The sequence below is a fragment of the Toxotes jaculatrix genome, chromosome 4, assembly GCF_017976425.1.
Source record: "Toxotes jaculatrix isolate fToxJac2 chromosome 4, fToxJac2.pri, whole genome shotgun sequence".
Lineage (NCBI taxonomy): Eukaryota > Metazoa > Chordata > Actinopteri > Toxotidae > Toxotes > Toxotes jaculatrix.
In genome coordinates this window covers 684,638-709,962 of record NC_054397.1, presented here as the reverse complement: position 1 = coordinate 709,962, position 25,325 = coordinate 684,638, and the positions used below count along the sequence as shown (strand labels likewise).

General features: G+C 48.0%; 2 protein-coding genes across 8 annotated transcripts; one reads left to right on the top strand and one right to left on the bottom strand.

The window, feature by feature from the left end:
• Positions 1–70: 70 nt before the first annotated feature.
• On the bottom strand, positions 71–18,044 carry kif16ba (kinesin family member 16Ba). Of its 7 annotated transcripts, XM_041035373.1 has the most exons (28): positions 17,315–18,016; positions 16,099–16,168; positions 15,883–15,996; positions 15,018–15,134; positions 13,193–13,290; positions 12,926–13,035; positions 12,621–12,763; positions 12,343–12,511; positions 12,023–12,154; positions 11,747–11,922; positions 11,436–11,501; positions 10,988–11,047; positions 10,743–10,862; positions 10,396–10,447; positions 9,897–10,034; positions 9,714–9,796; positions 9,101–9,189; positions 8,345–8,377; positions 7,990–8,043; positions 6,296–7,651; positions 6,033–6,191; positions 5,679–5,784; positions 5,146–5,175; positions 4,792–4,839; positions 1,522–1,644; positions 1,098–1,187; positions 921–1,004; positions 72–797 (listed from the first exon to the last, which is right to left on the bottom strand). In XM_041035373.1, exons 1-28 carry the CDS (start codon positions 17,359–17,361, stop codon positions 636–638), a joined length of 4,029 nt encoding a protein of 1,342 aa, XP_040891307.1. In that variant the 5' UTR covers positions 17,362–18,016; the 3' UTR covers positions 72–635. The 7 variants fall into 7 exon arrangements, with proteins under 7 accessions (XP_040891308.1, XP_040891307.1, XP_040891310.1 ...); XM_041035374.1 differs by lacking the exon at positions 5,146–5,175 and having other exon boundaries at positions 71–797; XM_041035376.1 differs by lacking the exons at positions 5,146–5,175; positions 8,345–8,377 and having other exon boundaries at positions 17,315–18,015.
• A 185-nt stretch (positions 18,045–18,229) lies between these two features.
• snrpb2 (small nuclear ribonucleoprotein polypeptide B2) lies at positions 18,230–22,567 on the top strand. The gene is made up of 7 exons (XM_041035448.1): positions 18,230–18,298; positions 19,478–19,549; positions 20,081–20,253; positions 20,439–20,573; positions 21,443–21,478; positions 21,657–21,745; positions 22,224–22,567. Exons 2-7 carry the CDS (start codon positions 19,486–19,488, stop codon positions 22,381–22,383), a joined length of 657 nt encoding a protein of 218 aa, XP_040891382.1. The 5' UTR covers positions 18,230–18,298; positions 19,478–19,485; the 3' UTR covers positions 22,384–22,567.
• Positions 22,568–25,325: the final 2,758 nt, after the last annotated feature.

The window sequence follows — 25,325 nt, the reverse complement described above, 5'->3', positions numbered from 1 at the left end:
CAGTGAATCCACATTTCTAAGAAGCTGAAGCTGAAGTGATAAATGACTCCACTGAAACTTCATTTTTGCTGATGAGCCGTTTAATTCATGAACTAACTGAGCAGCAGATCAAACCAGTGATTCTTCAGGGAATCGAACCCAAACCGCGGCAGTGTCCATGTTCTGTTCTGCCTTTAGCCTTGTTAACCTGTCGCTACATGAACAAGTTGCCATAAATATTATAGCTGCATATAAATATACTAAACATAGCTGTTTATTGCCTGAATGTGCTGAATATATGTAAAGACCCTGGAGATCATATAAAGTTGTATCATTACATACTGAGTTACATGTTTCTCTGGATATTAGATGTGGAAATAAACTCTTTAAACAGAGCACTGAACTTCCCACTTTAACATTCACCAGAAAGTTTCCACACGGACGGAGACTGAACAGCACCCGGCCGGTCTGAGATCGTCGTCTCACAGGATGACGGGAGGCTGGAGAGGAAACTGACCTGCAAGCTTTCCCTCCCTCGGCCTTCTGAGGCGATTCTCCCGAGCTGAGGCCCGAGGAAAAGGCACCGAGCAGTTTTCTGTTTTGGTCTGGAGAAGATCTCGGCGCCAAACGCCGGCCCCTGACGCCACGCGGTCCAGTCAGCCGGTGCCGTGGCTGCTGTACTCGAAGACGCCTTTCTTAAAGAACGGTGAGAACTCACAGATGGCGTGTTTGGACAGATGGAAACCGCCGTCGACGTCGCTTCTGAGAGGAGAGCTGGAGGATGACAGCATCACCCGGAACAGGTTCCTCAGATACCGCTGGAAAAAAACAACAGCACAATGTGACCTTTGACCTCCAGGCCTCTCCCATTTCTCACAACACAGTTCTATTAAATCCACTGCATCTTTCCTACGATTCCTGTGTGTGAGAATAAAACCTGCCTCCAAGTGATTCCGACGCTCGGCGACCATCCGCTCGTCTCTGTTTCCAAACAGTTTCTTTGGAGGGAACTCGAGAGCAGCCAGCTGAAACCGAACAAGACACCGAGACATCGCTTCAGCAACACACCCGTCCACACAAAGAGCAGCAGCACACACTCTGAACTGTGAGCGTCTCACCTCTGGATATTTTAGTTTGAGGCTCTTGTGCATTTCCCGGAAGCGGCTGTAACGTCTGAACACAGTCCACGTCTCGTCCATCACAGTGATCTGATGGAGGGGACAGAGGACTGATGAGGGACAGGGTTTGGAAAAGGTTGACACACATAAAAGGACAGCTGAAGCTTCCAGTGGCCAGACTCTGACGCTTCCCGTACGGAGACCATCAGTTTCAGTTACGTGTTTCAGGTCATGGTGTTGTACTGAGCAGCATCAGGCTCAGAGCTCATCAGGTGTTTGTCTGAACCAGAACCACTGACAGAGGGACAAAGTGTCCCTCCGTCACAGACAGACAAAGCGTCCCTCCATCATAGTATCTGTAAACTGACCGAACACGAGTGAAAGCAGAGTGAAACTGTGACTGATCTCACAGACATGAACTCACCTTCACCTCAAACTCAAAGTGCTCGTCCTTCCCCTGCCCGCGGAGAACGTAACGAGGAATGCTAATTTTAACGGGCTCCTGGAGGCCGTCGGCGCTCGTCCCCAGAGGACGAGAAACCAGGTGCTGCAGAGGAAGTCGTCAGGGGAAAAGAACAAAAAACAAAACACAGGAAAACAGAGGAGAGAGAGGTGAAGAGTAAAACGCTGACTCAGAAAAAATGACAGTGATTGTGGTGAATTCATTTCTGAACTGGATTTTAGCATCGAGAAGGATTTTCACAACAGAACCAGAGACATTCAAAGTTCAATCTTTATTATTCTGTTTACACATTAACAACATATAAAATTCTAAGGCACATTAATTAAACATTATTCCTTATTAATCAGATCAAAATCATTTTCCTGAAAAATGCGGCTGAGAAACTGTGAAGTGATGAATTACCAAGAATCATCAACACGAATAAAAAGAGTAAACAAAGCCAAACGACTTTTAACGTTCATAAATACAAACAAAATCTTATTTATCTTAGTTTCCTGTCATTACACCTGGACTCTGTCGCCTCGAGGCCAAATCACACTCTGACATAAACCGGAAAGTTTAAAAAAAGTTTTAAATATTTAAAAAGCGTTTCCTGATGAGTCCGATGATGAATCACGGCTCATTCAACACGTCCTGAAATCTGATCATTTCTTTTACAGAGGAAGGGAAACGAAACACTTCTGGACACAGGTGAACACGCTGCATCCCACCATGAGCTCAGGTAACTTCTGCCTTTAGGTGTCACTCAGGTGCACAGATGATTAATCAGGATCGCAGCTTCTGAGGAACAACCGAAGGATAATTTCCAGGAATCGCACCGATGATTGTCGGCAGAGGTGGAGGTCGCTTCGACGGAGCCGGGCCTTGACTCCGCCTTCTTCTCGTGAGTCTGTGGTTCCTGAGTCGTAAACACGACATCTACCACCAGGCAGTTGTCATTCTGCCTCACGAGCAGGCATCTGATGTCCGATCGCTTGCGGAGTTCGAGTCCCTGAAACTGGGGCTGGACGGGGACCAGACTGGAGCCCCGCGGCACCGGGTGAAAGACGCCGTCCTCCCGAAGCAGAGCTACGTGAGTGTCCGTCAGGAGGAACTGGAAGACGGCGTCCTGATGCTCTCGGGTGGAGTTCTTGACCTTGACACTGGTGTAGAGCAGAGGACAAACATCAGCCAGGGAAGGTTTGCCAGGACCTTCCATGTTCCCGTGGACGATGTAGAGCAGGTCTGCGAGGACCCGCTTGAATCTGGAGGTAACGTGAAGGCCGCTGTCCAGAACGATGTCAGGAATGTCTGACGTCCAGTCCAGAGAGAGGACCATGAGGTCATCAGAGAGTAACGGGTGACTTTCAGTCCCCTCAGAGAACCTTTGAGGACCAACAGCCTTCAGTAAAGCCTTACAGAACTCCTGGGTAAGCTCTTTGCTGTGGGTGAAGACGGCTAAGACAGCGTCTTCGGTGCACCCAATGAGGCGGACATGCTGCCCTGCCAAACTAATCTGGACATTTTTGATTTCAAGGAGATTAAAATTGTGAAAAAGAGTCAGGGTGTCCCCAGAATCTGTGGCAGCTGAGACAACTGTTATGTCCTTGTCTGACAAAAGCAAGCACGCAGGTTTTGGGACGGGTTGCTTACTGCTGGCCGTTTTGAGCCAGAAGACACTCAGAGGCTTGGCAGCTTGCATTGGAGGAGACAGAGACCCTAACTTTTCCAGCATCACAGGGGGTGAAAGCGTCTGTAGCCGAGACAAAGCTGGTGGCAGATCAACCATCCTCTGATAAAACACCTGAGGACTCGTGTTTTTAAAAGAAGACACGGATCCCACGGGCCATCGGGACACACCTGGGATCGCTGACCTGCTGATGTTCTGAGGAACATCCCTCGACAGATCGACCAAACAGACTTTGTTTTCTGCAGGCGCGCAGGGTTCTGGCTGCGGTTTCGGCTGCATCCGATGAATTAGTGGCAGCTCCTTGGACATCATGCTCACGTAGTGAGACAGTACAATCTTCACTTCACCTACTCCAACGTTTCGAATTATGTCCCGTGTGCCCTGTAGCCTTCTGCCAGCATCTTTGTACACTTTGGACAGTTTTCCAGCAAAATACCCCAGAGCGTAGCTCCTGTTAGCAGCTGCTTCCTCGGCTTCTGCGCCCGCCTCCCGTTTTATGTGACCATTAACAGAGTCCTTTGAGTTCTGCTTGGCAGAGTTCTGTGACTCTGACAGCTGATCAGCTGACAGCTCTTCTAACCCTGGGTCACATGTTTGGTGTTTGACTTTTCTATTGGCGTAAGAATAAGAGCCTCCGTTCACAAGACAACCCTTCACTTCAGCGTCTTCAGCGTTTTTCACATCATCAGGAGAACGGCCGACAGAACCGCTTCGCCTTTTATCAGTGATATTCTCGTTTTCGTCAAATCTGATCTTGATGTTCGCTGAGCTGACACAAAATGACGCGCCCACGTCTCCCGGAGGACCGCTCAGTGCTCCGTCTTCGTACGGCACTTCTTTTGCAATCCAGACTTCAGCTGTGGACACCAGCTTTTCTTCTCTGTGAAGCTTTACAAGGACGTTTTCAGGTTCTTCTGATGTGTTTTCCTCGACCTTTGGAGCAGAATTTGCCTGAAGCTCCACTGCAGGCAGGAAGCCAGACCACAGCCCACTGGCTCTCTGTGTGCACAAGGGGGGAGTCCGTGACTACATCGTCAGGAAGGACGGGAAGGTTCTTTGAATTATACTGAAGTCCAGAAATTACCTCAGTGAGAATTACAGTCCCTCCATCACCAGGTGCACAGGTGAGTCGAAAGTGATTCAGAATTAAGTGTGAAGAGATCTGACATGCAAATTAAGATGAAGTGTACACAAAAGTTTAAATTCCAATCAAACGTGGACAAAGCAGAGTTTGCACATGATTCTCAGGACTGCACCCTCCTGGTGAGCAGACGGGTGGTGTTTACAGTATTACAGTATCCCTGAACCTTCCGGCTCAAACTCCACCCATCTCACACCTCATGTCACTGAAGAACAGCATCTGCAAATCCTGTTTGACCGACGTCTGATTCCGCTGTCTGTTAGTCTGCTTCCCATGCAATGCTGATGGAATTATTACAGTTCATCTGAGCAACACCAGGCACATGAATACAGCTGAACCACAGTCATTATAGAAATGTTGCAGGATTATTGATTTTTAACGGCTGATTACTGACCTTTAAAAAGTAAGATACTGGTCTTACCTCATATTTAAGCCTCCTTGGATTCGTGTTTTGCAGCTTTTCTTCATCCTGAAAAGAATAAAACTAAACATCAACAGATGAACTCGGTATCAAGTCTATCAAACCTAAACCGAATGTTCTTGTTCTGCAAAATAACGAGCAGCATTTATTTATTAAAAGTTTTTATCAAAAGTTATAAAATCTACGACACGGTGACAGAAGAAAGGATCAATTAACCAAAACCAGGTGAAAAAGAACAACAAACCAAACTGACAGAAGAGTGACAGTCCATCCACAGCCATACTGGGAAACCATGCAGATTACAGAGAGGAGAGTCTCATTGTGACACAGAAAGCAGGAGGATCCTGGTCTTACCTCATCTGTCAATCTAACTTCCTCCTCCTCCTGCAGGGTTAAAGAGCTGAATATCAGTTGTAGACAGAAAACAGGAGGCCTGGATTTATCTCAACAGGCTTCACTCACTTTTATTCAAGCACCGACTCAAATGTCTCAATTTACAGATTTCTTTTGTTTGTCCATTAGACTGAACACCAGTCGTGTTCAGAACACTGCCATCAGTTAACCAATGATTGATTTCTTGATTTATTGTCTGTAATAAATATTAAATAAACAGATAAATAAACATTATTAACTTGTTAAAAATGCTTATTTCCCACAGACTGAGTCAAAAAGCCAAAGATATTCACTTTACTGACACGTGACAAAGAAAAGGATCAAATTCTCACATTGAAGAAACTGGAACCAGAAAAAAACATCGTCATCTTTATTTGAACAGTGACTTGAACTATTGATCGATTATCTTAAGAGCTGGCAATCAATATTCAGTCAGAGGCACTGAACGCTGAGCTGTGATGAGCCAGTAAAGACGTGTGAGGGACAGTTCTTACCCTGAGAGATTCACAGGACAGAGACAGATCCATGCTGCTGCTGCCATTCACGAGGTTCATCTTGCGTAACCTTCGCTGGACTTCCTCCTCGATGTACGCGTTGATCCTGTGACGGAGGAGGAAAACGGAGAATCAAAAAACGGATGAGAGACTACCAACAGCAGACGAACAGCTGTTGATGCTGCACGCCGGTTGAACTGCGTCCTGAGCTGAGGTTTCCAGCTGCACTGGACATTCCCTCGCTTTGAGTTTCAAAGTGAAGAGGAACGAATAAAACACACTCCATGTTATTACATTTCACACACTCACTGTTTTACGCACAAACATAATTTCAGAGACAGCGGCCTGAGGTACCTGTCGTCGGACAGCGGCAGCAGCGTGTTCAGACTCTGGATGTGGCTGACCGGAGAGCTGTTATGACTCGTTTTCTCGTCGTTGCTGATGGAGTGAGTCCTGTCGTTTTCTTCCCCTTCGCTGATCCTCTGCCGGAGCTTCTGGATCTCCTGCTCCACTCTGAAGACAAAGAGAATCTGTTTTCACAGCAGCTGGATCTAAATGAATCTGTTACATGTTGTAAATCTGACATCTGCAGGTGAGTCTTATTAAAACGCTCTGACCTCTGCTGGTTCAGGTCCGACCCCCTCAGGTTCCTCTGGACCGAGCTCTTATGTCTCTGCTCCTCAGCGTCAGGCTCCAGGGAGACGCTGCGCCTCAGGGCCGAGTGCCTCCTCTCCAGCCGGGCCACCGCCTGCTCCATCGCCTCCCTCTGCTGCTTGTCCTTTGACTCCAGGATCTCCTTCTCCTTCCTCCTCACCTTCTCCTCCTGCCGGGCCACGTTGGCTGTGAACTCATAGGTCTCCTGAAGCTGCTGGAGCTGCTGAGCACTGTGCCAGTGGAGGTTCAGTTTCTCCTCCTTGTCCTCCAGCTCCTTCTCCACCTGATACAGCGTGTTGTCCAGTCCCGGTGGACTGTCGCAGTTCCCGTTGCTGCCTCCGCCGCTGCGCTCCAACATCTCCACGGCTCGCTGCTTCTCCTCGGCCAGCGCTGGGAGGAGGCCGTCGGCCAGGCTGGTCAGCTGCCGCTCCTTAAACTGCAGCCTGTGCTCCGCCTGTCTGACCAGCTGCTCCTCCTGGCACACAGCTGTAGCATCCTGCGCTCCTTTCTCCTGCATCTCTTTCAGCTGCTGTTGTCTTTCTTTGAGGCCGTGGGCGAGAAGCAGAACCGTGCTACGCTCAGCAGAAACCTCCTTCTCCAGGCGCTCCCTCTGCTGCCGCAGCCCCTCCTCCAGCTGGCTCAGCTCCTTCACCTGAGCCACCTTGAAGTCTGTGTATCGAGCCTGGGCAGATCGCACCTCCTCGCCGGCATCCTCCACATCAGGCCGCTCTCCAGCTTCTTTGGCCCGGAGGAACGCTCCTCTGATCTCGGCCAGAGCTCGGCGCTCCTCCTCCAGACGGCGGGCGTCCTCCCGGGTCAGCAGCGCGGTAGCCGCCTCGTGTTTCTCCCTCAGCTGCTCCTCCAGCCTCCCCACCAGGCTCAGCTGCTCGCGCTCCTGCTCCTCCAGCCGCCGACGCTCAGCCTCCAGACGAACCCTCTGCTCCTCGCGCTCCCTCTTCAGCCTCTCCAGCTCGCGGTAGATCTCGGTCTGCTCTGCAGCCTCCTGCTGCCAACGCCGCTCTTCATCTTGCTCCTTCTCTGCTTCACCCTCCTGCTGCCGTCTCCGCCGCTGCCGGTGCTGAAGCTCCTCCCCCTGGATCTCTGAGCGCCTCTCCTCCTCAAAGCGCTCCTTCTCAGCCAGGAAGTCACGCAGGCGGCTCTCGATGTCCTGGCTGCGGCGGCGAAGGCTCTCCTCCTGACGGAGTATTCGCTGCTGCACCTCCTCAGACTCTTTGCGCTGACTCTCCACCTCCTGCTGCAGCCGCTCCAGCTCTGCCTTCTCACTCTGCTGCTTCGTCTCCATCTCTTTGATCAGCCTCCTACAGCAGCAACACACACACGCACACACACACACACACACGCACACACAGTGTGTTCTGAATTCATTCCCACTTTGGTTCACACTCGTGGGTGAACCTGAACCTGAACCTGAACCTGAAGGTGGTGGTCACAGCATAAATATCTATGGGTTTGTTATATCATCCAGAGTTTAGTGCTTATAAATCACAGGTTTCTATAACAGGAGGACACGATCAGACCAGCTGCGTCTCCCACGTCACAACTCTGCTGTTCACACATGGACAGAAACACAGACCCGATGAGGAGATGCTGAAGGTTCAGAGTTAAACTGATAAAGTTTGGATGTTCAGCTCTGTACCTTTTCATTTCCAGTTTCTCCAGCTCCTCTCGCTGCTGCCTCTCAAACTCCAACCTGGGAAAACAAACACCTCAGTGAACTGACTTAGTTTTCATCAAAGAGCTCACACGTCAGACAGCACAGCTAGTGAAGTGAGAGCAGCACTCGACACGTAACATGAGGACGTAAGGCGAAAGGAAAAAAGGCAATGACAGGTTTCCTATTGTGAGACGTCAGACAGAGACAGAAGCAGCAGGGTGACGTGCAAAATGATAAAAAACACACAATGAGTTCAGGCTGAGAGACTGGACGAGTCAACACACGTCTCTGTGTCAAATACGGGACAGTTAGACAGGAAGTGGACGGCTGAGTCTACCTGAGGAAGACGGGGCCCTTCTCAGTGAAGAGACTGTCAACAGGACAGGGTGGACAGAGTTAATTCCAGAGTGTACAGGAGACAGGAAACCAGCAGATAAATAATCTGAACACACTGCTGCTTACACACTGTTCCTCCTCTGACCCTCTAGATAAACAACTAACCACACAAACCTCTGTGCAAGTGTAGATGTGTAAAAATCATTTGTGAACCAGCTGACGTGGGTTTGGTGACAGTTTGGTTACAGTTTGGTTACAGTTTGTTACGGTTTGGTTATGAGAAGCTCAATTTTTCCTGCAATGAGTGGAGCAGCTGATCTGGCCTGATGGAGGCGTGGGGTGGGGGTTGGAGGGTTCATCCTCTGGAGACATTTAATATTCACAGCAAATTTCATAGCAATCCAACGAAAAGACGTCTCGGGGACAGAGCGGACAGTTTGTCCTGAGAGAGACACGAGAAACAAACAAAGGACACCAAAGCTGCTCTGCAGGTCTCCAACTTTAACGATACGCTGACATGAATATGAAGCAGAGCGTTTCTAATGAAAACTTTCATGAATCAGAGGAACGGCAGCTGCTACAACTCAAACTGATGAAGACGAGAGGAAGCAGCTCCTCACTACGCTCTGAGCTTCTCTCAGATCTGTGAATGCTGTGTGGAGAAGCTGAGTCCTGATGGAAGCAGAGGGAGATGCACTGCAGCGTCGGAGCTGATAATCACATGCAGCTGATGTGTCTGCTGTCTTTATTCACTCACCCGGGGTTGTAGAGCATCACAGTGGACAGGTTTTCACAGGACTTGGACAGATCCGTCATGGACAGACTGAACGTGGACAGCAGACCACTCTGAGGGGGAAAAAGGTCAGAGGTCACGCTTCATTAACAGCAGAGGACATGGATCTCAGTGTTCATCATCTGGTACACACAACAGGGACATGACACTAGATTCAGTTTGCAGTTTACATGCATGTCTGCTCAGACTCAGACTTTATCTTTATTTAATCAGCAGGAATTTAGTGTTTTATCCTATGAATGTTTGAGTTATGACCAAAAGTAGGGTTTGTGGGGTCACAGGGACCTTGACCTTTGACCTCCAAAATCTACTCAGTTCATCCTTGAGTCCAAGTGAATGAAGAAATTCCCTCCGGGTGTTCCTGATATATCACATTCACAAGAATGGGACAGATGGACAATTCAAAGCCACGACGCCGCGGACGTCACCAGCACAGAAAGCAAAACCCGCCACGAGGATTAAAGTCAAAGACCCTGAAAGATCTCACACCGGCAGAGAAGAAGAAGCTTCAGAGGATGTCTCTGTCTGAGGCCTCACGACACCTCCAACGCCTCCAACGCCTCCAACACCAACTCACCTTCCGCTTCTCTCTCAGCTTCGCCGCCTCCTTCGGATGGTTGAACCGAAACATGTTCGTCCGACCGAGCAGAATCACGGCACCTGGACATCAACAGATCAGACGTTTAATAAACACACACTGGTTTGTACACACAGTACACACAGCACGGCCATGGACTGGTTTCTGATGTTCACTCCTCACCTTGGTTGAGCGGTGACGGCTCTGTCACCTGGACTCCGTTAACCGAACACTGAGCTCCGCCGAGCGGCACCAGAGTCACCGTGCCGTTCTGGTTCTCAAACATACAGTGTTCACTCTCCAGGTCCAGACCGTGCAGGACTACAGGAGAAACAAACACGTCTCATGTGACACGTTACATACATCTTCACTGAAACTGATGTTTACGCTGCATCAGATGGAAAGAAGCTCAGGATGAGATGAGCCTGATGGATTCTCTGGGCCTCCACCAGAGAATCTCTGATGTGTCTGTCTGTCAGTGGACTTTGGTGGAAACCAACTCAGACCACAGGAAAAGGAAGGAGTGATTACCTGGTGCAGGTGTTCAGAATCATTTTTGTGCAGATGAAAAAATGTTGTGAAGGATTTCAGGTTGTGAGATGGAGCTTTTTATTCTCTAACACAGTTTGATTCAGACCAAACTTCTACTGTCAGAGAGAGTACATCTGATGGATTCACTCACTGATGTCCTGCTCTCTGGACGCGTCCTCTCTGCCCACATATGTCCGTCCCTCCTGAGGATGAAGGAAAACACAGAAACGTAGAAATCAATCACGAACAGAAAGACACAGACACACACACAACACATAACAGGACACTTCATCCTACTCAGGTCAATTCATTTAAGACACTGTCTCTGATGTGATGACCATGCTCAGGCTCTTAATATTCAGTTCCAGTTCATATCACCGTTAGTTAATACTGTTTACGGTTTAAAACTAAATGCTTGTTGCACATTTCTGGATTTCTGAGATCGTGTGGAAAGCGTGGCTCTGTCCCCCAGGTGAAGAGTTCCAGGTGATGTCTGACCTTCAGGTGGTACAGGATGATGCCGGTGCTCAGGAGGTCGTCGTCGATGCCGATGAGGTGAGGCAGCTCAGAGTCCAGCACCACGCCGATCCCCTCCTTCCTCAGAGCCAGCGTCTCCTCCTGCAGACACAGGTTTCAGTCACTGCTGGACGATTCAGTTACCAGCTGCAGAACAAATCAGCGCTGAGCGGCAGCTGCTCCTCAGGTTCATGTTCCCTCCTCAGTCACCTCACACACCGTCTTACCTTCAGGATGTTCTGGGTCTCGTTCCATTTGTTGGTCCACTCTTTCGTCAGCTCCAGGACCTGAGACACAAATGAACACAAACTCTCCATCAACACATCAACTCTGATGAACTCTGGGTAAATGTCGTTTACTGTGGTTTAATGCTGCCGACACGTTTCACTGCTTTCAGGAAAAACACTGAGGATCCATTTAGACTTCTGATTTTCCCAAAGTCAGGATGTGATGAAAAGCATCACAGGTCAAAGGTCAAAGGTCTAACAGGTGAAAGGAGATCAGAATGACACCTTTGTGTTTGATAGTCAAGCTGTGTCAGAGCTTCTGCTTTGTTTCAGCTGAATGAATAAAACAGATCTCACAGATTTATGAGTTTAAGTACGAGTGTTGATCATCAGCCTTCAGGTGAAACCCTGCGAACATGAGTGTGAGAACATGAGGCGTCCGACTCACCCTGGCTTCGTTTTGGTGCAGTTTCTCCTCCATACTCAGAGCAGTGGGCGAATCCAGGAGAGCAATCTGACAGAGAGGCAGAGAGACAGAGAGACAGACAGACAGACAGACAGACAGACAGACACACACACACACACACACAGACAGACAGACAGAGAGACAGACAGACAGACAGAGAGACAGACAGGAACACGGGTCAGACACCTGCTGCTGACAAACCACCAATCCACTCACTCAGATTGATTTCACTGTTTAGCTTCCCTCCACCTGCCTCTTCCTTCTGACCAATCTGACGGTGTTCTGTTGTTTACCTGGTTGCCCTGAACCAGCAGAGCCTTTAGCCGAGCGATTTCAGCCCGCAGTTCTCTGATCAGCCTGACGTTGGCGTCCTCGTTGATGGTTGGCTTGTTGATGATGTTCTTGGCTCGGTTAGCGTAGCGCAGAGTGCTAAGGGTCTCGCCGTAGTTCACGTCAGCAGGGGAAATGGCTGCAACATGGAACGATTTCAGAATTACATCTAATACTTGTGTTTTTTGGATGAATATTCAAAATTACTGCGTGAAACGAAACGCTCGCTTTGCTCTCACTGGCGATCATGATGGTCTTGGCGTTGCCGCCCAGGCTGTCCTTCAGCAGCCACGTTAGCACAGAGTCTCTGTAGGGAACAAACAGCGACTTCTTCTTCAGGTTGGTGTTCACTCCGTCCTGCGTCATGTCGGCTGGACAGAGACAGGAAGCAGTCATCGACCTTCAGTCATCAGCAGAAACTCAGCTAATGCAGTTAACATTTCAGAAGCTGCGACTTCAAAGAACCAAAGGAATAATACTGAAGGTTAGAGCCTCTGTCTGTGCGTCTAAATTAGAAAATCTGATGAGACACATGAAGAAGAGTGAGCGTGTTTCTGACCGAGAGCAGAGATGACGTTGCCCAGGGTAACCAGTGACTTGTTGATGTTTCCTCCTTCTTTCAGTCGGACGCCGGTGGCTCCGGTGGCGTCGGCGCGCTCGCTGCCGGCCAGATCCACCAGGTGGATCTTACTGACCGTTTCACTGGGCATCTCTGCATCGAACTTTGCCTGACAGACAGATTCAGATGGATTCATTTATTATGAGCTTGTTTTGCCGCCGTTCAGTCGTTAGGATCGAGATGCGTCCACAGACACAGGTCAGTGACCTGTCGCTGACCTGTGTGAAGTTGATGGTGAAGATGGCGTGTGAGCGGCTGCTGACGTCGTTCATGCCGGTGCTGGCGGTGGTGCGGTTGATGTTTCCGGCTTCCATCAGCTCCTCGACGTCACTGTAGTTCTGCACCAGGTGTTTGGACAGATCTAAGATCAGGAGCGAAGGGAACCAGACGTCAGCAGGTCCACACGGTGACAGATCACTTCAGTTATCTTTCATTTCTTTGATGCTACGTTGTTTTACTTCCGTGTCTTGGTCCAGTTCAATGTATCTTAATTACCTGGAGCTGCACTGTGCAGCAGTTTTACCTTCTACGTATGGTCCGTCCTTTGGATGCTCCCTGACTCTCAGGTTGTAGGTCTGATTGGATTTCCTCCTCAGCAGGTCCCTCACCCTCTCGTTGTAGATCTCCAGGTAGCTGACGGCACAAATCAGAAGAAAACACAACATCAGTCTCAAAAAATGGTCAAAGGTTGAAATCAGTGCTGTCTAATACCAACATGTACACTTATCTCTGGGAATATTCACTGAAACAACTGCCCTTCTTTGAGGTGCAGGCTGGAATCTGGTCTCACCTGACTTCTGTACGGAATGAAGCTTCATCCCATCGAGTCGCCTCAGAGATACGGCTGAACAAACCTTCACAGATCCTCGGGATCAGACCTGCATCTCCCTGAAACGAAAAGAAGACAAACACAGCCCCGGGCTTCAGTGAGAGCCCAACACTGTACTGCACTGCACTGCACTGCACGGCACTGCACTGCACAGCCCAACACTGCACGGCACTGAACTGCACAGCACTGCACGGTACAGAACTGAACTGAACTGAACTGCACAGCCCAACACTGCACAGCACTGCACAGTACAGAACTGAACTGCACAGCCCAACACTGCACAGCACTGCACGGTACAGAACTGCACTGCACAGCCCAACACTGCACAGCACTGCACGGTACAGAACTGCACTGCACAGCCCAGCACTGCACAGCACTGCACGGTACAGAACTGCACTGCACAGCCCAGCCCAGCACAGCACTGCACAGCCCATCACTGCATAGCACTGCACAACACTGCACAGCACAGCACTGAACTGCACAGCACTGCAGAACACTGCACTGCACAGCTTTTACAGCTGGAGCTTTTCCAAACATCAGTCAACAAAACTGTTTCAAAAACTGTTTATCTCATTTCATATTTCATTTCAAAACATCCATCTTCCTCGTCTTTAATCATCTCCCATCGCCACGCCCTCTGACAAACAGTGCCCTCTGCCTGATGAACAGTGAAGGTTTCAGTGATTATGTTGTAACTGTACATGGAAAGTTAGTTCGGTCATCAGCGTGACGTTCATTGCCTCCAAATGTAGGACAGGACTCTTGACGGACGTATGAGGTCACAGTTCTACTGAGGGTCATCTCACTGAGACAGAGGTGAATCCATCCAGCATCTGAACTAAGCTGTAGTTACTGCATCATCAGTGCCTCTGTGTGTGAACAGAACTGACAGCTGCTCTGATACAGCACTGAGTCTGCACTACAACTGCAATGATTGGTCCACTGATGATCAATGAATGTACTAAATTACATCAGGAATTTGATTTTGTTCTGCTGCCTTGCTGAAGGAGCTCCCAGCAGAGGAGATCAAACCCTCGTCCTCCGGTCGGCTTCCAAATGTTGAAAGATTTTCCTCATTGAAACTTTAGATTTGCTGGTTTGTGTCCATGTTCTAAAGTATAATCCTTCTATTTTCCTTTTGTCAATACCGCTCAATAAATAATGTATTAACTCTCCAGTCACATCACTGCATTCCAGTGTAATCTCGGAGGAGCCGGCCGGCCTTCAGGCTTATTGACAGTGCAGCTGATAACCCAGCTCACAGCCGAGTGCTGATAAGATCGAACGTACGAATCAAACCTCACGTGGCTCCGTGTGGAGTCGAACTCGCCTCCCTCACCAGATTCAACACAAAACTCCAGATTAAGAGCAGCCAGGTTGTGACCTTTGACACCTTTGATCACATGCTTTTGATTCTTTCTGAGGACTAAGAAAATTAGACATAGTCGGTGTTTTATGGGCTGATTCTAGTCTCTGATACACAAAGTCGACCTCCAACAAAGAGCACGTTCACCAGCTTTATGCTTTAAAATGAACCAAAGTTCCAGACTTTTGTTTTGGTGTTTTCAGGGAGCAGACGCACTCGGGGGTTTGGACTCGTGATCTCTAACCTCTGCTGTCCACACTTATCATCTGAACACGAGACACGGTCAGTGGAAGTCAGCCGGAGCCTTCACTGATCACTGCTGCAACACAGATCAATACTCTGAACTCTGAAGCTTATCACACTGGTAAAAGTCATCATGAAGTTTTTCAGACAAGAGAATCTGGAATGTGAATGTCTCACTGGGTTTCCCATCATGGTGTAGGACTTCCCCGAGCCGGTCTGACCGTAGGCGAAGACGCAGGCGTTGTAGCCCTCAAACGCTGCTTTCAGCACGTCGGAGCCCAAATCTTTGAAAACCTGCAAACGAAACAACAAAATGAAATAAACGTGTTTTCAGCTGTGGGCCTCTTTAAGGCCCGCTGATGTGTGAACTGGTGCCTGAGATTGCAAAACATTTCACTCCAGACTCTACACCCACATGACTCAGTGCGTCAGTATTGATGCTGCAGAGCTGTAATGTGATATGGCGGAGCTCATGACAAGCTCGCACATGGACGTCGAGCCTTGAGTAAACAAACAGTCTGCGATCGTCAACAAGCTGCTTTGACTGGGAACAAAAGTTGAACCAGTCCTCCGTCCTCTGATCCAAAACCCAAACCTTTGTTACACTAATCATCCAAAAGAGCCAGAGAGGATTTACACAGCAGGCCGGGAGCAGATTAACCCTCTGAGCCCCGCATGTCTGTTCTCCATGTTCTCGCAATTTATTTAGAGATTATGGCCGTCACTACAGAATAATAATAATAATAATAATAATAATATAACTAATACTACAACTAATAATAATTTTACACAGTAACCATGGAAATCACCTGAATTACATTTTGTCGAACACGACTTTCATGAGAAAGCTCTGTTATAATTATGAGGAGTGATGTTTCACATGAAGAAGAAGAGGCGGTGTGTCAGTGTTTAGTGTGAAACTTCCACTGCTCTTAGAAATCATCATTCGGTCTGAACGAACGGATCCCTGTGGTGATAACCTCACGCTGTGGGAAATAAAAGCACATCTGGTCTGTGTGTGGACAGTGAGACGGACATTTACCTTTTCCTGAGAGACAAACGCGGAGCTTTTACCGTCCGTGGAGTCATAGGAGAAGTCATACGTGAAGGTTTTGGTTCGATCCCTCATCACATCTCCTGCAACGCCATCAGGGATCTTAAGGAACCAGAAGATAAAACATAAAATGTGGTCCAGCTGCAGGGAGGCGAAGTTACAGGTTGTGTGAATGGGAAGATTTTCATTAAACAAAAAAAAGACCTTCAGGTTGGTGATGGTGGTTTTGGTTCCTTCCATCTTGATGATGCATTTTGCAGTCAAGTCCTTCTCCCTGTCAAAGACCAAGAAAACAGAAGGTATTTCACCACAACATCAACACAGGTCAGATATTTTCATTTTACAGGTTCCCAGCATTGTTTGGGAATCCTCTTCCAGGATTTCAGTCATGTCAGCTGTTTTTTTTTTAAACACCCAACCCAGACAGATTTCTCTCCAGCCAAAAAGACTTTTTAAACCTGTGTATTTCTTTCAAGTTATTATCCTTATTATTTTAATATCCTTTAAAATCTTAAACGTAACTGACTTTTATCCTGAATCATGTTGTAACTGGATTGCTTTCTGAACCCCTGAACTACAACTTAAACAGGGCGGCAACTAACTATGACAATAACAATCTCACACCTGACAATGACAAAATGAAAAATGACAAACAAACAATAAACAATAATTAAACTATCAGGCTTAACAACATCTCCAGTGTTTCAGTCAAAGCAATAACAGGAGACACTCGATGCCTCTGCAGGAACTTTCACTTTTAAAGTCTTTGAAATTCAGCTGTCAGCTCTGTATCCGCAGTGTTTACTGGGACATAAAGGCGTCTGTTATCTTAGAGTGACACAATAAACTTACAACACCTTATGTAATACTGTGTGCTCTTACTATGAACCAGTTGTATAATGGAGGATCAGATTAACAGAGACTGGTCAGAAAATGAATATCATGGTACCAGAAAAACAACGTTTTTTTCCTAAAGTTGGTGTAAATGATGTTATAATGTGATATGTGCGAATCGTATGAACTGTCTGCTTTCTTTAACCTCTGCCTGTGGTAACTCCCCCAGCTGCACCTGCTCTGCCTCTCAGGTGAAAACATGTTGTCAGTCTGTGTTTAAATCACTGTTTAAATACCTGCTGCTGTGTCACACAAAACCACAAAGCCACCTGCATTCTCACACGGCTGAACCGAAACTACAGGGCCGGAGGCTGAAAACGCTCACTGGAAATCACGTTATGCGACTATAACAAAAAAAAAAGTGGAAATAAAGTCTGAGTCTGAGTCAATCTCAGCTTTAACCAGCCGGACTGCAGCGGTTACCTGTGTATCAGCCCGCTAGCATCACACAGTAACGACACTCTCACACTATAACTCCAAAACTGGACCGTAACCGCCAAATAACCGTGTAAGGTTCTTAACTCACCGTCTGTTCATGGGCCTGACCCGCACAGCCACCCGAACCGATGCCATGGCACATCCCGCTGTTGTCCGCCCAGTGTAGTCGGTCGGTCCGTCACTTAGCCACGGTGAGCGGCGCTGCCTTTTAACGGCTAGTCAGCTAACGGGCTAACCGGTTAGCATGAGCCACAGCGGGATAAAAAGGGCAAAAGTCGCGGAGATAACCGAGTGGCTGCGCACGGAACGTACACAGGGAACAGACAGTGAGGGGGGTGCGAGAGGAGGAGGAGGAGGAGGGGAGTCGCCGCCGCCGCCGCGGACAGATGTTATCGTGGTCCGGTGATGCCGCGTCGCTGTCCCAGTATGAACCGGCGCTCGTCCATGGTTCCTGCTTCTTCTTCTTCGTCTCCTTTGGTCTGGAGCTGCCGTTAGCTGTTAGCTTCTGGGCTAACTCTCACGTGACAAACAGGAGCTTCAGCTGATACAAAGACTACACCTGTACGGGAGCCCGGGGGATACAGGGAATTTACACAGGTATACAAAAAGTATGTTAGTGTTGCTTCACAGTCGCGATGCACCTACGGGCAGTTCAGAGTAGCCAGCTAATCTAATGTGTATGTGTTTCGGAGGAAGCCGGAGGAAGCCCACGCAGGCACGGGGAGAACATGCAGACTCCGCACGGAGGAGTCCAGAGTGGGGTTCGAACCTGGAACCGTCTTGCTGTGAGGCGACAGTGCTAACCAGGGAACCACCCACCCTCCCGTGATAGCAACGCTGTTATTGCCAACAACGTCTAACGACTCTTAGAGGTTTTTTTTTCTTCTTTTTTTTCTGTTGAAGTCACACGTGATTGGCCAACTACAACTCACGGCGTGAATGAGAAGCCGGCAGTTCTCCTCCCGACCTGCTGGTGGCGCTGCAGGACGAACGGCGTTAAAGCAGTAGCCGGTTTCACCGGCGCCAGTGGCGGTGTTTCCTGTTGTGTATGAGCCGTGTGAGTGGAGAGGAGGTGAGTTTTCTGTTTATTCCATTTTTTTCTTTCGCTTACTTTCCAGCGCTTTGACTCCAGAGCTGGACGGGTACCAGGCAGACGTGTAGCGCGGTGTGTTCTTATAAAGACCAGTGTTCCAGGAAACACCGATCACGGCTAAATTGAAAGCTAACAGCAGCTAAGCTAACGTTCTGAATGAATTCCACGGACGGAAAGCTAACGCATGCTAACATTAGCTTCGGCTGAGCCACTAAACCTGATGTGCGCGGTTCAAAGAGCGTGTACCTTTATTCCTCAGTGAAACGATGCTCGGTGCTGAAATGAGAAGCTCCTGTTTAATAAAGTTTTCCGTTCCTTTAATCCGCCACCGGATAAACGGTCGCTGTGAATAACTCAGCTCTTGCTTGTTCTACAAACATCTTCTAAGACGGTGTGGACTAAATGAGTGGTTCCCTTTGGAGTGATGATAAATAGATGGATTGTAGTGATAAAACGACTGTCTTCGATCCTATAATCAATCATTCAGCCTATTGAAAGGAACAAAACTGATCATTTTTAGTATCATCGCGCTGAACATGGACAAGTGAAGGAAAAGAGAGTTGTATGAGGAGTATTATTTTTAATGGTGTGATATAATTTTCTGTCATGTTTGTAAATGTTACTGTTCATTGTGAATATTAGGGATTATCAGAAAAATCACAATTACATCTTTTCCTAAAATCCTTCAGGCCTAATTATCACCTGTGATCACAGAGGAGAGGAGAGCCCATCCCCACTGTGAAACATGGAGGAGGCTCAGTTATATTCCACTGAATCTGTGCAGGGCACAGTGACACCAGATGAAACCGATCCCATTCTCTTTAGCTGTTTTATTTAAAACAAAATGTCACTTTAAAGATTAAACCAGCCGCTTTGGCAAACACATCATTTACCTTCTGTACGTTTCAGCTCATTTCAGAGAACATTGATTTTTCTTTTTTTCATGGCTGAGTTTTAAGGGCACTAACAGTTCTGGCCACGTGTGCGTGTGATCAGAAACATCAGCTGATTTATAAAAGCATCAGGTTTTTCTTTAAACCTTCAACCAGGAGCAGGTGGAAGGTTCAGTGAGTAATACTCAAATTTACAGTTCAACCTGAAAAGTGAATTTAAAGAGATGTAGAAGTTAAACTGTTTCCTCTGTTTCTGTTTCCTCAGTCTCCACCATGGACATCCGACCTAACCATACCATTTACATCAACAACATCAATGACAAAGTCAAGAAAGAGGGTAAGTCATCATTAATGATGTGGAGCAGGTAGTGCTGCAGTAATGCAGCAGCAAAGCTACTGATTGTTTTAACTGTTGGTTGTTAATAAATTCATCTTCCTTTAACTGTGGAGAATATAGATGTAAAAATAAACCTCTGGTGGACAACCTGTGATAGACACGGTTTCCAAACACACCTCTGACATCTCAGCTTGACGTGTACAGGCTGAAACGATCAGTCGATTAATCGGTTAATTATCAGCTGCTGTTTTGATAATCGATAAATCAGTGGAGTCCATCAGATATAATTGCAAACTGAATGTTTTGTGGTTTTAACTGTTGATTGGACCGAAAATACATCAGAAGACAGACGAGCACCGTTTTGCTGCTTTCTGATGTTTTTCTAGACTAAACACGTAATAATTTATCTGAGTAAACCATCACCAGATTAATCAGCAGTAAAAAAAATTTACAGCTCATTAGTTGCAGCCCTGCTGATGTCTCAGCTGCCTGACACTTGACCCCTGTTTGTTCCTCGTCTTCTTGCTGCAGAGCTGAAGCGCTCGCTCTACGCACTCTTCTCTCAGTTCGGTCAGGTCATCGACATCGTGGCCTTGAAGACCATGAAGATGAGGGGGCAGGCCTTCGTCGTCTTTAAAGAGCTTGCTGCTGCCACCAACGCACTGAGGCAGCTACAAGGCTTCCCCTTCTACAACAAGCCCATGGTAGGCTGAGATCCACGGCACGTTTTCACTTTACCTGCATGTGTTTAGTCACGTGGTCGACATTAATCCTCACCCTCACCAAACATCACAAGAGCAGCAGGAATTTGCTTCTTACACGTTAGCACTGGCAGCTTGTCTGCTCAGACCGAGGCCGGGCTTTCACTGACCCAGGTCTTGTTTTCCAGAGGATACAGTACGCAAAGACCGACTCTGAGGTCATTGCCAAGGTGAAGGGCACGTATGGTGACAAGGAGAAGAAGAAGGACAAGAAGAAGAAAGCTCAGGAGCCTGCAGCGAACCTCACAAAGAAACCGGCAGTGGTGAGTGACGCTGCTGTCGAACATCGAGTTTAGAGAAGCTGAATATGAAGAGGCGATCAGTCAGCCTTCAAACCTTTGTGCTTTATTGAGAATTCAGTCCTGATCTGAGCGTACCTGAGCCGGCCGTGCCTGAGCCGGCCGTGCCTGAGCCGGCCGTGCCTGAGCCGGCCGTGCCTGAGCGGGGCGTGCCTGAGCCAGGCGTGCCTGAGCCAGGCGTGCCTGAGCCGGCCGTACCTGAGCCGGCCGTACCTGAGCCAGCCGTGCCTGAGCCGGCCGTACCTGAGCCGGCCGTGCCTGAGCCAGGCGTGCCTGAGCCGGCCGTACCTGAGCCGGCCGTGCCTGAGCCGGCCGTGCCTGAGCCGGCCGTGCCTGAGCCGGGTGTAATAAAAAAATGGAGGGACAAGAAAAAGTCTGGAAGAGATGTTTCCAAAAACCTCTTTATATCTCATGATTTGTGTAGTTTTTATTGGTGTGTGATTGTGTGTGTGTCAGTAAGCTGAGGCAGCGTGTCAGCGCCGACCTGGTTGGGACATTAGGGTGAAACCTACATGTGAAAACAGTCAGTCACTCCCTCATCAGCTGCACCTCCGTCAGGCTCTCCTCAGGAAACCGGTTGGTGGAGGTGGTGAAGCTTTAGAGGCAGAGCTGTGGTCTGATGAGAGGAACTGAGACTGTCAGCAAAGAATTAATCATCTTCAAGTACAACTGCTAACACATATGAACTGAAAACATCTGTCGTGTCAGAGTTAGAACATATAAAAAGCAAAGTTCCTTTCAGATGCCAGTCATGTGCTCTGCTGGGTTCTGCCACTGTAACATCTGTTGTTCTGTTCGAAAATCAACATGTTCACTGTGTTTCTTGTTTGCAGGGATCAGCAGCACCTGTGCACTCCCCCGCCGTGCAGGTAAGACTGTGGACGGGAACAGGGCCAGGGGGGGTTACTGAACATGTTGGGACCAGCTGATACTGTAACAGGAAACACGTGCATCAATCAGCAAACAGGCAGCAGAAAATACTGAATGCACCTTTACAGGTGACTGAGTCAGTTAATCTGTTCTGATCCAGATCTGCTTTCTTCTCAGGTCCCAGACAACCCACCCAACTACATCCTGTTCCTCAGCAACCTGCCGGAGGAGACCAACGAGATGATGCTGTCCATGCTGTTCAACCAGTGAGTGCTGCGTTCACTGTCCGCTCTGCACAGGCAGTGCTGCGTTCGCTGTCCATTCTGCACAGGCAGTGCTGCGTTCGCTGTCGGGTCTGCACAGGCAGTGCTGCGTTCGCTGTCGGCTCTGCACAGGCAGTGCTGTGTTCGCTGTCGGCTCTGCACAGGCAGTGCTGTGTTCGCTGTCGGCTCTGCACAGGCAGTGCTGTGTTCGCTGTCGGGTCTGCACAGGCAGTGCTGCGTTCGCTGTCGGCTCTGCACAGGCAGTGCTGCGTTCGCTGTCCATTCTGCACAGGCAGTGCTGCGTTCGCTGTCGGCTCTGCACAGGCAGTGCTGCGTTCGCTGTCCATTCTGCACAGGCAGTGCTGCGTTCGCTGTCGGCTCTGCACAGGCAGTGCTGCGTTCGCTGTCCATTCTGCACAGGCAGTGCTGCGTTCGCTGTCGGTTCTGTGTAAATGAGACTGTTTTTTTTTGTCCTCCGCAGGTTTCCTGGTTTCAAAGAGGTGCGGCTCGTCCCGGGGAAACACGACATCGCCTTCGTGGAGTTTGAAAGCGACACTCAGGCGGGCGTGGCTAAAGACGCACTGCAGGGCTTCAGAATCACGGCGACCTGCGCCATGAAGATCACCTACGCCAAGAAGTAGTTCCCAGGTCTGATCAGTAACAGGACACAGACTGTGACGGCCGTGGTGGGTGGTCGTCCCTCGGTTTCTTCAGATTTTTGTAAATCCTTTTTCTTTGATGAATTCTGTGCGGGCGTACGAGGTCGAGAGAAGAGTCTCTGGCCTACATCTTATTTTGTAAAATAAAAAATAAAAGTTTTTACATAATTTTGGCCTCAGATAAGAGTTTTTCTCCGGGCTCCTCAGGAAGAAGCAGCTGCTCACGGTAATTTATATCTGACAGCCCGGAGGGGATAGTGCATCTGTTGGGGACTATTTTCAGCGGCGGACTGATCCACATCAGGCTGTGATTTGTTGTTCAGTGCTGGTTCACAGTCTCTTCACTCACAGTTTGTGTATTCAAACTGTTTAAATCTGAATATTTTGAGTCTGAAATCAGTGTTTTCATTAATGAAATATAAGTTCCTCCCATCACTCACTGGCTGGCAGGGAGCACCATGTTTCACCACGTTTCGCCACTTTTCACCACGTTTCACCACTTTTCACCACGTTTCATCACGTTTCGCCACGTTTCACCAGGTTTCGCCACGTTTCACCGCGTTTCACCAGGTTTCGCCACCTTTCATCACGTTTCATCACGTTTCATCACGTTTCACCACGTTTCACCACCTTTCATCACGTTTCATCACGTTTCACCATGTTTCACCATGTTTCGCCACGTTTCACCAGGTTTCACGTTTCACCATGTTTCGCCACGTTTCACCAGGTTTCAGGTTTCACCGCGTTTCACCAGGTTTCACGTTTCACCATGCTTCACCACGTTTCACCACCTTTCACCACCTTTCATCACGTTTCACCACGTTTCACCACGTTTCACCAGGTTTCAGGTTTCACGTTTCATCACGTTTCACCAGGCTGGCAGCAACATCAGTTTTATTTTCAGCTCATCAATACGATCAGAGGAGAGTGATCGATCAGCCGTGAGCTGTTCATTACCAGGCACATGACAGCAGGGGTTTATGGGACATGGGAGAAGAGGAGGGTGTTTACTGGTGGTGACCCCCCACAGTGATGGGAGAACTGGTTTAATTCAGTGTGAATGGGTGGGAGCAGCTGTTCCGCTTCCTCCTGGTTCAGGTTATCAGAGTATGAATCAGGTCCCAGTAAAATACCGACTGGTTCCTGCTGGTGCAGCAACAACTGGGCATTTAAAGGCAGGGATTCTGAAACCTGCAGGTACGAGAAACCAAACTGAAGCAGAGAGGGTGACACTGTGACGTCACCTGAAACACCTGAAACAGTCCTGCTCTTCAAACGTGGCTTCAGTTTTCACTGTTTGTCCAACAAGTTTATAACAAAACCAGAGACGGTAAAAGGTTTTTGTGAAACGTTTCTCAGGCCTGTCTGTGTTTTTTTCCTCAGGCTAATATGAGACGTAAAGCAGAGACACCAGCACATTGTGTCTCTGCGTTTTGTCCTTCAGGCTCCGTCTGATCTCCTTGTCTTCATTATCGAGGTGACTGAGATACTGACGAGGCTGCAGAGGAAAATGAATCATTGGCTGTGTTTAGATTTGGGAATCAAGAAGAACAAACTGTGTGTGTGTGCGTGTGTGTGTGTGTGTGTAAGTGTGTGCGTGCGTGCGTGCGTGCGTGCGTGTGTGTGTGTCTGACTCCAGGCCAAACCTCACGGCTGCAGGTTTCATCACAAACCGTGAACAGGTGATTCAGCTGTCCTCAGCGCAGCTGGTCCACACGTCTTCAGAGGAAACCAGTGTCTCCTCGAACCGTCTCGTCCTCATCAGGACGTGTATGATGAGGACTGATGTCCCTTCTCACAGCTTCACATTTAAAGGAGCCTTAATGTGGAGCTGGAAGGAATTTAAAACAAACATCTGTTGAGCTCGCTCTCGCATCTACCACTCACACACACACGTGTGCGCTGAGTCGCTGTGCGTCGTGAACGCGCCCTCGTCAGTCCGTGGAGCAGGGCGCGCGGAGGAGCAGCCTCAGGTCTGAGCTCACACGGACTGAACCTTCTCGGTGGATTCACATCGTTCAGCGCAGACTTCCTGCTCCTGAGCTGCAGGATCTCTCACAGCTGAAGGTCAGAGTTTATATTTCACACGCTCAGATTTCCGCCTCCAAACTTTCTCTTTATTCTAAATGTTTGTTGTTTGCGTTTATTTAACCTGGAAACAGCTGCGCTGCGTGTGTGTGTGTGTGTGTGTGCGTGTGTGTGTGTGTGTGTCTGTGTGTGAAGCAGCACAGCTCGTCCTGATGCCCTCACTTTATTTTCTGAGTTCAGGAATGTTTTGGCAAAACGTCCGAAATAATCAATCATTAAAGTTTAGTTAGTTGTAATTAGTTGCAGATTAATTTTCTTTTAATTCACCAATCAATTAACTGAGCATTGTTTCAGCTCTATAATATATAATAAACGTCTAATAAAATATAGATTAAAACAAAATAAATAGATGATAAAAGCATTTGCGTGTTTTAACCATCAGATGGAGACAGAGAGCAGGAGCCGTGTTTTTTTTTTTAATCTTAAAAATTAAAGTGTGTTGACACCAAATTAAAACTAAAATCACGTTCAGTTTGTTGGTAAATTATCTGTTGTTATGTCCAATATATTCAGCCTGTGATGATGAATGACATCATTGAAACAGCATGAAATATGTATTAATGTGTATTTCAACTCAACGGGTATATGGTCGCCTATTTGTGCCAAATAATGAAATAATAACAAAAACAATTATTATTATTATTGTTATTATTATCTGTAACTGGAGTCATTTGAAAATGGAAACGATTGAAGTCATGAAAATAAATAAATGCACGAGAAAACCGTTTATCTGCAAAATGAAGGAATTCACATGAGAATTTTCACTTTTAATCCCAGTGAATCATTTTTCATCTTTGGATTTTTCGGGCTGGACTCGGTCAGATTAATGCAGTCCG